Raw genomic sequence first — 12634 nt, 5'->3', positions numbered from 1 at the left:
AAACTGTCCGGACACAAATTCCTCAAGAAGTCGTGAGTATTTTATCTGTTCTGTGAACGTGTTATGTAAAGTTAAGAGCAGTCTTATTTACAGTAAGTTGTCTTTTGAATTAGATGCAGCAAGTTTCACTAAACTGGTATTTAAAACCTTTTGCTGAGTTAAATGTGTTTGCCAACATTATTTAATTCTGCAAAATTAGTCATAAAAATACACTCATTAGCTGAAAAGTCAATCTATTCATTTAAACATGGTCAAGATGATCAGCTGAAGTTCAAACCAAGCATCAGAATGTGGGGGAAAGTGATTTACGTGACTTTAAATGTGGTTATGGGCCTGGTGTCTTTCAGGATTTGAAACTGCTGATCTCTACATGGATTTCTATAAACATTCTAGTGTTGAATTACACTAAGAAACTCGTACATCATCCAATTCAATTATCTAATATACAATTTGAAGAAATGCTTTATTTTTACATTTTTTAAAAATATCTAAAGTTTCCATTTTTCGTGATTTAAAAGTGTTTCTGTTTATAATACAGTTATGAATGGCATTGTGGGACCCTAATTTCTGCTCTTTAGACATTTGATGTTGAAAATTCAACTGTACTTTGATTTTTATTGACATTTTAGTAGTTTGAAATAATACAGTATAATGTATAAAAAATGACATGTAGAAAAATAAACTGTAAAATAGCATAGGCATGATAGCCTATCAATATAGGATGCTAACCGGTTTCAAGGCTTGCCACGGTTTGAAAAAGTAAAGTTTTTAAAACCATAAGAATTTTTTGCAATACCGTTCCTATAAGGTATATATACAGGGGGTGGGGGGGGGGGGTAGTTTTGCGACTGCGGCAGAAAAGAACCCTCAACATTAAAAGCATTTCAGAAAAATAACAACAATACCGTGAACTGTATTATTTTTTTCCAAGGTTATCATACCGTCACAATCTTATACTGGCCCATGCCTAAAATAACAGTACTGGGAGTTTATTACAAGCTTTTTATACCATAATATACAGCACTAACCCAGACATAATATAATAAAAAAGTCACTTTTACAAACTTTTCAAGGTTTAAAGTTGTTTGAAGAAAGATCAAGGTCCCATAATGCAATTCAAAAGCATAAACAAATGGAGAAAAATAAAAACATGAATCACCAAATACAGAAAAGTGCTAATTTACGACTATTTTTACATTGCAGGCTAATTTTACAGGTCACCTAGTGATGAGTTTTACCATTCAGTTGATCTCCAAGTCTGGACTTTTAACTTAGCTAAATATTTATTATTGAATTGGATAGACCATCAGCATCTCAAATCCAAAAAGGCTTTGCTGATTTTCCTATTAAAAGCTTGACTCTTCTGTAGTTACATCTTGTTCTAAAACAAAGCAAAATGAAAGTGGCTATTTTCTAGGCCGATTTGACTAGGCAGCCTGATCTCACGAGGAAACATAAGGTTTTTTTACGTTTTGACAGTTTAGTGGCTAATTCGTACAAATTCGTACAAGTTCAGTTTTATGAAACTGTACAATTTTAAAAAGGAGGCATGACACCCAACCCCACCCCTAACCCCAACCGTGATTGGCTGATGAGCAAATCGTACTAAATTGTACGAATTAGATCGTACGAATTTATACGAATTAGCCACTGAATCAAAAATGTACGAATTGCCATGAGATTGCGTTGGACTAGGAACTATACTCTAATTCTGGCTTTTAATTAAGGGAAAAATTGCTGCCATACCGTGGCTGCAGCAGGCGCAATAGTATTGTTTGTTTGGATGCTTTATTTGTAGAACACATTTAAAAGCAACAGATGCTGAATAAATTGCTTTACAAAACAAACAACATACAAAATCTATATATTTTATAATATAAATAAATATGTAAATATAATATAAATATGTAAAACAAATTAAAGGTAGTAGGTAGTGCTGTCGCCTCACAGCAAGAAGGTTGCTGGGTCGCAGGTTCGAGCCTCGGCTCAGTTGGCGTTTCTGTGTGGAGTTTGCATTTTCTCTGTGCGTTCGCGTGGGTTTCCTCCGGGTGCTCCGGTTTCCCCCACAGTCCAAAGACATGTGGTACAGGTGAATTGGGTAGGCTAAATTGTCTGTAGTGTATGAATGTGTGTGTGGATGTTTCCCAGAGATGGGTTGCGGCTGGAAGGGCATCCACTGCGTAAAAACTTGGTTAAAAACTGCGTAGGACGCTGGTTAGAGCCTCGGCTGGGTCCGTTGGCATTTCTGTGTGGAGTTTGCATGTTCTCCCCATGTTCATGTAGGTTTCCTCTGGGTGCTCTGTTTCCCCCACAAGTCCAAAAGACATGCGGTACAGGTGAATTGGGTAAGCTAAATTGTTCGTAGTGTATGAGTGTAAATGAGAATGTATGAGTGTTTCCCAGTGATGGGTTGCAGCTGGAAGGGCATCTGTGCGTAAAACATGCTGGAAAAGTGGCAGTTCATTACGCTGTGGCAACTCTTGATTAATAAAGGGACTTAGACAAAAAGAAAATGAATGATTAAATACTATCAAAGGCATGAGACAGAAGGTGATTTTTAAATGAGACCTAAAGGCACCAAGGGAAAAGCATAACCTGATATGTAAAGGCAGATTATTCTACAGATGGCTGTGACACAAAAAAGCCCTGTTTTCTTTTGATTTTAACTGTGATTTAGGAACAACTGGCTGAAACTGGTTTTCCGACCTAATTGGCCTCAAAGAAGTATGTCAGTGAAGAAGCTTACCAATGTAAGTAGGTGCCAGACCATTCAAAACATTAAAAACAAATAAAAATAACATGTATTGAACTCTAATTGGAGTGGGAGCCAGCAAAGGAGGATTTTTTTTATCCCAGCTGCATTTTGAACCAGCTGCAGGCGTACACAGGGTGTCCATGGGGTCTTAAAAAGTATTAAAAGTTAATAAATTAATTATGAGAAAATAAAGACCCCTTAAAGATATTAAAAAGTCTTAATCACGTTTTTACCAGGTCCTAAATTTTGTTCAAGCATTGTCCAAAGTGTTTGACTCCAAAAAAGCATAAATATTTTTATTTTCCTCCTAATATTAACAATGAATAAACTGTTTGATCCACGCGAATAGTTTGGGCTTGCTGCATCTGGCCAAGCATCCTCTGTCCAGGTGATGTTACATATTTGCAACGCTCTCCACATGTAGAGAAACAAACAGCAAAATGATAGTAGTTTGTGTACTCCTGGTTGGAGAAAGACTAGTTTAAACTGGCTGAAGTCTGTCTCTAAAAACAACCGTGCAATTTATTCTCTTAAGCTTTACTTCTTGTGCCCCATTGATTTAATTAACTACAACTGTTTATTAACAACTGTTTGTTTATTAAGTTAAAGGTTTATGAGTTCTTAAAATATACTGAAAAGGACTTTAAAAAGTCTTATAAAGGTATAAATTACCTTTGGGATTCTTGTATAAACCCTGGTACAATTGAAGTATGCAAAACTCCTGAATACTAAGAGTTGCAGAAGTCCAATCTGGACATAATAAAAACGTTGATGATGGTTTCCAAGTCCTTAAAAGACAAAAAATCTTCAATTTAGCAATATTCCTTAATTAATAGAAACCACTTCTGATTAAAGAATGTATTTGCTTGTCAAACTTTAACTCTTGTCAAAAATAAACCCAAGACTTGTTAACGTTTCTGTGGACCTTAGGCTTAAATGAACCTAGTTGGTTAATTGTGGATTCACAGACACTCGGAAAGTCAAACACAAGCACCTTGGTTTTTTTATTATTTAACTGTAAAAAAAGTTACCTGCCAATCATTCTTTAATCTCGTTAGAACAGGTACAAAAAGGACTGTAGAAGTTTTCTCCCATTTTCATCAGCATAAAGATGATAGCTTACATAATACTTATTACAGATAGGAAAAAAAGAGCTGGGCCTAAAATTGATCCTTGGGAAACACCAAATTTCATATGGGCAAAAGAGGATGAAAAATTTCCTAATTCAAAAGAAAAAGTTCTCATTAAAAAAAATTATTAGAACTAAACCAATTCAAAACATTTTCTTGAATCCCAGTCTACAATCTTAAAAGCTCAATCAAAATATTGTGATATTATGCAATGCTGTTTTCTAGTTACCAATTTGGGGACTATTTTCAGAAGCTGCAGGTACACTGTAAAAAATCCAGGGTTCTGCACAATTCATTCATATTGTTCCAACACAAATCAATGAAGTTAACTTAAATGTTTTAACAAATTTAAGTGGATTAAACATTTAATGAAATCTCAAGAATTGTTGTTTCAGTTTTCAAGCTTTCTGTTTACGTAAGAGAAGATTTTTTTTCTAAACATAATGGTTTTAATTACTCATTTCTAAATAAACTGAATTATTTTATCATTGCCATGATGACAGTTATTAATATTTTACTTGTGCTATCCAAAATAAAACAAATAAGATTTTCCACATAAACTACTGCTAAAATTTCCTTGCTCTGTTAAACATCATTTGGGAAATATTTACAAAAGAAAACAAAATTGAAGGGGGGTAAATAATTCTGATTTCAACAGTGTGTAAGTTATGAATGAGGACAAACTTCAGAATCTTTTTCAACTTTTTTTTATTCAAACTGTATTATGGAGTGGATTTTTTTATGATTTTGAAATCTCCCTGTTTATGGGAGCATTATAATATGCAAGTATTATTAAAGGGCTAGACGTACTGTACCATGAAATATTTGATATTACAACACATCTCACAGATCCCTGCTTCACATAAGAAATACTGGAAGTCCCACGTTTCCAATAGTAAAAACACACATTTTGCTTTTGTCAAGTGTAGTTCTAGATCCAGGAAAATCCTTTTGGGCTTAGGTGGATATTTTTATAATGCAACAATCTTCTCTTTTTTTTTAGATTGTGCTTTCCACACTCAGGGATGTACAGATTCATTTACAACAATTTTCAGGAACCAGTTAATCATCTTACCATTTAAAATTCTTCTTACTAATGGTAAAATATCATGAGAAAAAAGTGCATATGCCAAAGTGTGAAAATGGCAAATCTGAGGTGTTTTTATTTTTTATTTTTCAGATTTATACAATTGACATTTTCCTTGTCAGTGCATCAGAAACTAGTTCAGAATCCTTATGTTAATACCAATGACACATCTGGATCACAACACATTTCAAGACGGTAGTGTGCAGGAAATCTACTATGTAACCATACCCGACACTTTCTTTAAACGTGATCTTACATTATTTATACTTTATTTTGCCATTGTATAAAAAATAATCACTGCAGTGAGTGATGGTGTTGATGAAGTGCATGCACTCAAAGTGCAAATGTAAATACTCATAGTTACCAGATTCCAACATTTCATCTCAAGAGATGGAGAGGAACAAGCTTCTGAACAAGCTTCTTCTTTATTTTTTTTTTTTTTTTTTTTTTTTTTGGAAGAGCGGTTCTTTTCCCTTAAACAGGATACTTTCAGTTCTACACATGGCAGATGTTTGGTTGTAGAAAAGACGTCTGTACTGTACATTACTTGAGGTTTCAGATGGTCCTCTCTTCTGGGGCCTCGTGGAAGGCCGAAGTTGATTCATCCAGGCTCTTGTCAGTGCTGTGGACTTTGGGTCCTGTGCCGATGGTGGAGGAGGCGTCTATGCTCTCATACGCCTCTGATGTCCATTGCTGAAATCAAAAAGTGGAGGTCAGTTTTTACAGTTACAGTTTTACAGCAATAACTTGACGCTTTGCCCCTACTAGTAATATGTATTGTGTTTTTGTCAACCTGGTCATAAGTGAATGGCAAAAATCTGGGTAAATAGAATATAGAGAATTGTTTCTATAAATGTTAGAAATGTATTGCTGAAATGTATTACGAAACTAAAAAAAAAGTTAGCTTAATGCTAAGGCTTACCTGTAACCATTAAACAGTTTTTCACCAATTGGGATGGGGCTAAGATGGTGACTCCTTGATGCAATGGAGCCCAGAAATATAACTACTGTGTATTAACGTCTGTGGTTCATCCGGTTAATCTGAAGTTCTTTACTAGTCTACATTTTGCTACAGTAGCTATCAGAGTATGTACAATCTATACATGCAATTTATACGGGTATGAATGCAATATATACAAGTATATACACCACCTGATAAAAGTCTTGTTGCCTATCCAAGTTTTAGGAATGACAAATAAAAACTTGACTTCTGGTTGATCATTTGGTTTCCTAAGTGGCCTATATGAAAGGCAAAGGCCTCTAGATTACGCTTATTTCACTAAAATAAAATATGACCATGCCTCGATTTTTAATGATTTAATTAGGACAGTAAGGTCTGACTTAGCTTTGACAAACGTCTTGTAACTTAACAGAAATAATGTACAGTATAGAATATAAAGTCATGGTGCAGTGGAAAAAGAATATTGTGTGTGTATGACTCCCACGAGCTTGGAGGACTGCATCCATACATCTTTGCAATGACTCAAATAACGTATCAATAAAGTCATCTGGAACGGCAAAGAAAGTGTTCTTGCAGCACTCCCAGAGTTCATCATGGTTCTTTAGATTCATCTTTGGAATCATCTTTAATGCCTCCTTCTTCATTTTACCCCAAACATGCTCAATAACGTTGATGTCTGGTGACTTGGCTGGCCAATCCTGGAGCATCTTGACCTTTGCTTTCAGGAACTTTGATGTGGAAACTGAAGTATGAGAAGGAGCGCTATCCTGCTGAAGAATTGCCCTCTACTGTGGTTTGTAATGTAATGGCCAGCACAAATGTCTTGATACCTCAGGCTGGTGATGTTCCATTAACTCTGCAGATCTCTTGCACACCCCCATACTGAATGTAACCCCAAACCATGATTTTCTTTCACCAAACTTGACTGATTCTAGGAGAATCTTGAGTCCATACGAGTTTCAATAGGTTTTTTTTGCAGTATTTGTGATGATTGGGATGCAGTTCAGAAGATGATTCATCAGAAAAATCTACCTTCTGCAACTTGTACAAATGATCAACTAGGTTTTTATAGAAAGTTATAATTTGTTGCTCTTACAACTGAGATTGACAACAAGATATTTGTCAGATAGTGTATTTATATATATATGAATGGGTGTGGTTTCATAGATGACAGTGGACCCAACCTCAGCTTTTGAGAGCAGGGAGCCTATTTTTTTAAAGATTTTGATGTTTGTGTGACAAACACATACAGATGTAAAAAAGAAATTGTACAAACATATAAAACGTACAGGCAAATAAACTAAAATACATAAACTAAAGCTGCAAGTTTCAGTATAATTTTACCACACTTAGCAAATTAATTTGAGGCAATTTTGCAATACTATATCGAAAGACCTCTCAAAAAACAGTAATTAAAAGAGACTGGTAGTCTATAATTAGCATTTAAAATAAACACAAACTGCATGTTTCTACCAAGTTTTCCACAAGATCATGTCATTAATTATTCAACCCTCACATTATAAACCAGTTTGAGTTTAAAAACTATTAGAAACTGGTAGCCATTGTGCATTTCCTTTCCTCTATTGAAGACATTGGCTACAGGTTTCTAGTATTTATCAAGATATCTTCTTTGAAACCGAAAAAAGAACCATCTGAGAGTGAATAGATGTACATTTTTGAGTAAAGCAGCACATGTTTTATACATAATCATTACCTGTGTTGTGCGGCTGGAGCGGCAGGATGGGCCCAGGGCGATGTTGACAGAGCTGGAAGACTGCGTATCACTGGTGTTTCCCCCATCTGCAGCAGAGAGGCCTGAGATGACCAATCCGCTGGAGAAGCTGCGCTTGCCAAACAGCAGGCTGAGTGTGGAACTGGAGGAAGACACCTGGCCGGAGCGATGAGGTCCCGCTGCTGACACCAGAGGCCCTGTGGTGGACAGACGAGGCACCTGCGAGAAGACGGAGGCGATGGAGGAGGTGTTGAAGGACAGTTGGCTGTTGGAGAGACGCTGCACTAGACCGGGGCCTCCAGAGGCAGAGCCATGCTGGCTGTCCAGGATGGGACCTGATCGGCTGGTGACAGGGGGTCGCTGGGCCTGAGGCTGCACTGAGCGGCTGCGATATTCACGATGAGCTGAACAAGGCGAAATAAGGGAAAACTTTCAGAACTGGCAGAAGAATGTCCCATTTTGTGATGGTAAGAAGATGTAAAATAAGTAAATGCACTATGCAAAGCCAATGAACCCCCCACATGCAGGAGTGGGTGGTTGCCTTTATGAATTTGACAGTTATTACATTCCATTATTTGATTTGTTTAAAAAAAAAAAACTAAATTAAATCTAAACTCAATACATATCACAAAATGAAGTCAAATTAAACAGATAGCAACCATTATTTATATGTGAGCTAAATTAAATTGAATTAATCAAATCAGATCATCAAACAATCATCCAATATTTTGCACATTTAAAGAGGTAGTCCAAGGTGTATTTTTAAGGCTTGGTTGTTTATAAAATGTAAGTAATCTGTGGTTATGCTTCATTTGTAAAAAATCAGTTTTTTTTTTCATATCTTACTTTGATTATATATTGCTATGTCATATTTCCTAGATCCTCTGAAAGACCGCCCTCAAGAGGCTCTGATTGGACAGCTAACATAATATACTGTAATTTGCGAGTCGGCTCCACATCACCTGGAAAAGCGTCACGCAACTAATAACACGTGCTTTGTGTAAATACGGTCAGTCAGAGTAGCTGTTAGCCGTTTCAGTTTGAGCCTGAATCAGGCAGAAAATGAAGAGCACACAGCTGAACCTCATGCCTGCTCTCTAGAAATAAATCTAAAAGGTGTCTTTCACGTAATAAAAATAAGCATGTGTAAGTAATATAAACTGTTCACATATCTTTTGAGAGTTCGTTATTTGAGATGTAGAATGCATGTGGCCGCATAGAGACACATGAATTTGTAGCTAAATTGTTAGCGGTGCCAAACAGCATTTCCCGTTGTTTACATCCTTGCTACATCACACAGTTAACACTAGAAACTATGCATGTAATAGATCAATTTCAGCAGATAATACTTAAGCTACAGGTTGTGGCTCACAATCCACAGCTTTGTCTATTATGGTTGGAGCTGCTTCCTCTTTGAGGAGTTTTAAGCTGAATCCAGCACTGAATTGGAAGAGATCCTGGAAGCTGTCCTTTGTCAAATGTTTGCTGTATATTTTTTATAATTATCTGAAGCATAATTGAAATTAAATTAAGCACTTCTCTCTTTGTGTCATGTCCTTATGTCCTTTGGAAGCCAAAATACAGAAACAGAACAAGCTCTGTGGAAATAGCAGCGATTAGACGGCATTTAAGCATTCTCTGCTATAACAGTGCAGAGCCTCTGGCCACGCCCCTTGTCTGTGCCTGGTGAATTTGCGTAACCTGAAGCGTTTGTGATCTCACCAGTTCAGATGTATTTTTTGTAGTCCCCAAACTTAGTTTGCTGTAGGCTTAGCTAAGCTAACTTTGTAAAAGCCAATGTCTCCCTTTACATTGAACGCTGAGCGTATTACATTCAAAGATGTTGTTTATGTTCACACAGCTACATTACATATCAACTAAAGTTTAAAATATGATATCGTAGTGGACGACCACTTTAAAGTCACACAATAAACTTTTAAAGAAGGCTTTGATGACTTGAACAATAATGAATTCCCTTCTGCTCTGTAGACTGCTTGAGTGTGTTCTGACCTGCATGGTGTCTGGACTGTGAGCTGCGAGGTCGACCATGATACAGGCTCAGGCTCTGGGACGTGGCAGAGTTATGATTCTGACTCATTGAGGATCCAGCACAGTCCACATCCTCCATGTTCATGCCGCTGTTACAACTGGTAAGGTTATCTTTTCTCACCCTACAATGAGCAAGAGAAACACACCTTTGAAGAACACGCAAACAGAAACAAATGCTTACTGTTTATCCACAAATGAAAATTTATTTGCTCATCCTCAAAAAATTAAAGGGAGATATTTTGAAGAATGTTGGAAACTGATACCCACTGACAGCCATAGTTAAAAAAAAAAAAAAAGTAGATTACGGAAGTCAATGGCTACAGGTTTTCAGGATTCTCAAATGTATATTGCTTTGTGTTCAACAGAAAAAAGAAACTCAGTCATGTTTGGAACAAGACGAGGATGAGTAAATGATGACAGAATTTTAACTATTCCCCATAATATTGCCTCATACAAACCGAAACCATCTGGAGAGCAGCCATGAGCGAATGCTGTCCAGACTGAATGGGCCGCCCCAGATGTTTCTGGTCTGCTTGTGGGACCCCATATAGGAGGTGGTAAGCGGGGACACAAACATGGGGTAACCCAGCGGCTGGTCGCAGGATGAGTTGATCATGTTTCGCAGAGCTTGCTTTGAGTTCTGGATGCTTCCCCGCTCAGGGTTTCGGTTTCGGAGGAAGACGAGCTCCTGCTGTTGACCGGCCCACAGCCCGCGGACACACTCCTTATTTAGCTGGATAGAGACAGAAAATCAGTTACAAAAATTTTGGTTTCATAAACATACAAATCTACACTGCCTGACAAAAGTCTTACCATCTATTCCAGTTGTAAGAGTAACAAATAATACTGTAACTTGACTTCTAGTTAATCATTTGCAAAAGTGGCAGAAGGCTTATTTTTTATCACAAATACTGCAGAAGATCTATTGCAACCCGCATGAACCCAAGAGTCTCATAGAAATCAGTCAGGAAAAATTATGGTTTGAGGTTACATTCAGTATGGGGTGGTGCGAGAGATCTGCAGAGTGGATGGCAACATCAACAGCATGAGGTATCAAGACATTTGTGCTGCCCATTACATTACAAACCACAGGAGAGGGCAAATTCTTCAGCAGGATAGAGTTCCTTCTCATACTTTAGCCTTCACATCAAAGTTACTTAAAGCAAAGAAGGTCAAGGTGTTCCAGGATTGGCCAGCCCAGTCACCAAACATGAACATTATTGAGCATTTTTGGGGTAAAATGAAGGAGGAGGTATTGAGGATGATTCCAAAGAATCTTGATGAAGTGTTGAAGCCACTTCTTAAACCAACTGATTAACTAGAAGTCAAGTTATTATTTGTTGTTCCTAAAACTTGGATAGGCGACTTTTTCAGGTAGTGTATTCTAAGGTCTAATCTTTATTCCTTATTAATTTAAATCTGTTCCTCGCAAAAATTCACTGAAATATTTGAATGCACATAGTATTTATTTTGTATGTGTGTAAACCTTGTATTCCTTACATTTTGGGGCCCAAATGTCTCCACAAGTATAGAAAAACCAGTAAATTTGGACTTTTTTTAACCACATGAATACCACCAATATTTTGAAAATATAAAAATGTGAGGGTTGGATTTAGTGGTAAGGGTATAGAATATCCAGTCTGTACTGTAGTGTAAAATCATTACACTTATGTACAGTTCCTATAAAAACAGCTGTATGAGTGTGTGTGCGCATGTTTATAATATCAAGCAACAGGCTTCAATAGGTGTCTGAAAAGTCTATAATAATAAATTATAATATGCATTTATTTATTTATATATATATATATATATATATATATATATATATATATATATATATATAATTATATTTAAATATATTTTTTTCTTTATATTTATGTATAATTATAAATAATAATAAATTCAATAGTTTAAACTTTTAGTTTTACCTAAAAGGGTAGGAATTTTTTCTTTAGGTTTTTTTATAATTAAATTTTACATTACAATACCATTTCTAAGCATTACTAAACTACATCAGTTAACATTATATATAGACTGAAAGGCTTGATTGTATTATCGGTCTCAAATGATTATTTCTTGCCCCATGATTACCACTTAAATATTCATTTAAATAATCCGGTTATTTACTTTAGTAGGACGTAGCTCTATAAAAAGCAACATGTTGTATACCAAGCCAGATGTTAGCAGAAAATAAAACCCTTCAGTGTAAGACAAGTCTCATCTGCTTGACATCAAGGCCATGATTGTCTTGTCAGGGTTTATTCCATGATAAATACTAACTGGGTGTGCAATATTCCATGCACACACACTGCTTTCTTGCCTTTATGACTTTGAAGCTGAGATGTCGTTTGTAGAGCATGATGATCTTGTACTCGTCTGCTCCTTCATCCACCATGTGGCGGAGCGTGAGCAATGTGTCTCTGCTGGACAGAACGGCTCGTCTCCATGCGGGGTCGCTCTCGTGACAGATCACCAGACTGCTCCTGTAGCTGCTGATGGCCTCGTGAAGCACAGCAGGCTCCTCCGTCTCCTCCAGACTTGTGAAGTGGTCCTGCAGAAAGTTAACATTAACACTTATGTGTTAATAAAACTTTTTAAAAGTAAAAACTTAGGTAAAAACTTTTTTTTAAAAAGGTATCATAATACTTCCCTGGCTGATTTATGATATTAAGAATTCTTATCGTTTTTAAAATGACAAGTGTTATGAGATTTTATGTTTAAATATGCAAATGAATAGCCAGTGATCATTTCATTAAATTTGCACAAATTTCTAGCACAATAATTTAAACAATGAATGAAGTTGGGTTCAAAAGTCTTGCTTCATTTTTATTTTGTTTTTTAACATTTTAGGGTTGTTACTTGTGGATTTTCAGAATCTCTTTTATCCCTTTACAATTGAGAAAATACTGCAAACAGACAT

The 12634-nt window shown here is 36.3% G+C and overlaps 1 protein-coding gene across 1 annotated transcript in view; it reads right to left on the bottom strand.

The window, feature by feature from the left end:
• Positions 1–4576: 4576 nt before the first annotated feature.
• The window catches only part of pcnx2 (pecanex 2), a 52013-nt gene continuing 43955 nt past the window's right edge, over positions 4577–12634 (bottom strand). Inside the window, exons 30-34 of the mRNA XM_087279193.1 lie at positions 12035–12265; positions 10173–10447; positions 9676–9836; positions 7648–8069; positions 4577–5665 (exon numbers count right to left, since the gene is read on the bottom strand). Coding sequence (XP_087135319.1) covers positions 5528–5665; positions 7648–8069; positions 9676–9836; positions 10173–10447; positions 12035–12265 — 1227 coding nt within the window. The 3' untranslated portion in view covers positions 4577–5527. The remainder of the gene's footprint in view (positions 5666–7647; positions 8070–9675; positions 9837–10172; positions 10448–12034; positions 12266–12634) is intronic.

This window comes from Danio rerio, chromosome 13 (genome assembly GCF_052040795.2).
Source record: "Danio rerio strain M-AB ecotype USA chromosome 13, GRCz13ab, whole genome shotgun sequence".
In the NCBI taxonomy this organism is placed as follows: domain Eukaryota; kingdom Metazoa; phylum Chordata; class Actinopteri; order Cypriniformes; family Danionidae; genus Danio; species Danio rerio.
Note: the sequence above shows the minus strand (reverse complement) of the source record. Positions and strands in the feature narration are given on the sequence as shown.